The sequence below is a fragment of the Hyposmocoma kahamanoa genome, unplaced genomic scaffold (genome assembly GCF_003589595.1).
Source record: "Hyposmocoma kahamanoa isolate Upper Pololo Valley unplaced genomic scaffold, ASM358959v1 88, whole genome shotgun sequence".
NCBI classification, from domain to species: Eukaryota; Metazoa; Arthropoda; class Insecta; order Lepidoptera; family Cosmopterigidae; genus Hyposmocoma; species Hyposmocoma kahamanoa.
In genome coordinates, this window is record NW_020654466.1 from 10,998,642 (window position 1) to 11,001,670 (window position 3,029).

Genomic DNA, 3,029 nt, shown 5'->3' on the forward strand with positions numbered 1-3,029 from the left:
ATCTTTTTCGGTTTTTTTTGAGTCCTGCGGCGGCGTCCAACATAATTAGTGTGAGTCGATGCACCGAGATATCTGACCCCTTGCTGACGCTAAGTAAGCAGTCTAGCAGTAATGTGAGCATTACTGCGTTCCGGTTTTGAAGCGTGATGGTGAAATTACAGTTAAGTACATTGTCCATCACCGTTGGCGCAGTGGTGGCCGTTGTGATTTAAATCTGACTGGCACTGCAACTGTTACTTTGCTCTCCCCCACACTGCATGCACTGGGTCCAGCCTTTGGATATTGGCTTTATGAAGCCTTTGAGCGCCTATTATGATTCAGTTGCTACTAACTGGTTAAGGCACAATGGGGCCACTCACATAGTTACTCAAGTTGATACTATTGTTTGTTTTTGTTATTTTGTAGTTATGTTCCTTATTAATATATACTCATTGAAATTAATGTATGTTACGATTTGTTTTCAGTATTATTGAATTAAAACTTGAGTACTTTCTTTTTATGTGTATTTGTGGTAACACAAAATTAGATGAAAAGTGACCAAAAATTGTTTTTACTCGTAAAACACGAACACGAGCAGTCTCCCTTCCAGTCACTTTCGCGCTGACCGCCGTTCGAAGATGGTCGCTTATTCGCAAAGCAGTACACTGCCTAGCATATTTAGCTACTTAGATCTGTGAGTGGCCTGCGACCCCGTTATGCTCCCCCGTTCCCTTACATAGTACTGATTTTTAACTGAGACCGTATGGGGAAATCCGAAACCTAGGATATACCATTTCTGTGAATACAAATTTGACTCAGTCATTTTTTTGGTCAAATTGAATATAGGGGAAATTTTTTTAATGCTGATCGAGTCAGTTTCTTGTAAGACAAAAAAGGACATAAAGAAATATATTAACAGTTTCTATTAGGATAGATTTATTCATAACGAAAAGCTGTAGGTACATTATGAATGAACATTATGCTATCAAAACAAACCTCTATTTACTAAGACTTGTGAGGTACAAGTGTTGTGTTAAACTCTATTTTACATTACAGCGTTTCGGACGGTGAGCCAAAAGAAGAGATACCCAGTGTATCATTCTTCACACTAGTAAGTCCTTAAAGATTACAAAATATTTACAGTGGCATACAAATGAGTCCATTAATATATTTTCAAATAAAATATTGTTAATGGCCAACTCAGAATTTTCTTTATATTTGATATAATAAATTGTACATTGTTTTTGTTTTCGATGGCTGTAGCTAACATTTGTCATTGTTGACTTTTGATTTTACGCGGGAGAAGATTGTTAATTTCCTGATATTGTTTTTCACAAAATCTTACTTACCTGCTTTTGATTTATTTATCACATCTTTGTGATGCAAAACTGAGTGATACTGCAACTGTTATGAACAGGCTGTTTACCACCAGGCGCACGACTTGTCCGTCCCATTATTTTACCAAGTACCAATAAAAAAAGTACTTATTACGCATACCAGTGAATCATGTGTGAATCAACCAGTGAGCATAATAGGAGTTGTCCAGAAAGAACAATGATTTACGATAAAGCTGAAAAAATGGAAAAAAATATTTTAGAGTTACAAGAAAAATTGCAGATAGCAGATAATGAAATTGTTAATTTGTTATCAGAAAACTATAGCTTACAAGATAAAATCAAATCCCAAGAGAATGTAATTAACAATCTAAAAAGACTAAGTACAACGTCATCGCGAAACAACACAAATAAACAAAAAGAAAGGGCTCAAAAAAATACTAGATCAGAGCTACATTGATCTCAACGGGAATCAAACAAAAACTACTACCACGAGCGACACAAAACATAAACACAATCACCAGCAAATGTCTCTTCAAAATCCTATTGGCATGAGCACGCCAGCAAGCCACTCATTGACTTCAAGAAAACGAACACAAAACATAAAAAATCCAGTACCACTACAATCACCCCCACCGAAGAAAAGTAGTGTTAGCCCATCCACAAGTGTACACAAAAACCGATAATATATATCTTTGGCGACGAACAAGTGCGGGGACTATCTCTGAGACTGCTTTACTCCAGAAGAGGTCAGTGGAATGATAAATACGACGTAAGAGCAGTAGTAAAACCCTATGCTTCTAGCTCACATATTGTAAATGACTTAACTCACACGACAAATGTTATAACGAAAGAAGATCTTATTGTTTTTTGTGGGGTGTAATGATAGAAATCCCTTTACACTACTAACAAACATATGCAACATGTTGTATAAATTCAGAAATAACAATATACTATTATTTAATATACGTAATAACAAATATTTGAACACAGCCACCTTAAATTATGACTTAGAAAGATTCACTAAAAATTATATAAATTGTACATTAATTAATATTAAAGATCAAATATCCTGGAACTCTATTGTATTCAAACTAAATGTAGAGATCGACTTTTTAAATTACAGGAGAGAGTTCATTGAGAGTGGCATTAAATTGCGTAAGTTACACAACTCTATGCCTTCAGCTAACGTTAGTAATTTTTTTCGCCTGTATCGTAGACATTCAGAAACCGACTTGTTATCATCTTTGTCATAATATTCATGAACATTCGACATCTAAAACTCATACTGACAATTTTATTATTTTTAATCAGAATATACAAGGTCTTTGTAGTAAATTAGATCTTTTAGAGATCACTTTTAAGGAATTATATGACGCCGGCAATGAGGTTGATATAATATGCTTTCGTGAAACATTTGTAAAAAGAGGTTCGGAAAGTAACATAAAACTTAGTAATTATAAATTAGCGGCAAGTTCTTGTCGCGAAAACAGTAAAGGGGGCACATGCATTTTAATACAAAGTATTTTAGACTTCAAACCCCTACCTATCGTTTCGAAATTGGCATCGAAACTATACTTTGAATGTTGTGGTGTGGAAATTGTAGGTAATGGTCTCATTGTAGTTAATATATATATAATTCCGGATCATACAAAAACTTGCGTGGGTTTATTCCTACATAAACTAAACACTTTACTCCACCATCTGTCCGTCAAA

At 34.8% G+C, this 3,029-nt stretch overlaps 1 protein-coding gene across 1 annotated transcript in view; it reads left to right on the forward strand.

The window, feature by feature from the left end:
• The first annotated feature begins 78 nt into the window (after positions 1-78).
• LOC113236003 (multidrug resistance protein 1-like) overlaps positions 79-3,029 on the forward strand; it is a 28,246-nt gene continuing 25,295 nt past the window's right edge. Inside the window, exons 1-2 of the mRNA XM_026471929.1 lie at positions 79-160; positions 1,036-1,090. Of these exons, the coding sequence (XP_026327714.1) occupies positions 147-160; positions 1,036-1,090 (69 nt within the window). The 5' untranslated portion in view covers positions 79-146. The remainder of the gene's footprint in view (positions 161-1,035; positions 1,091-3,029) is intronic.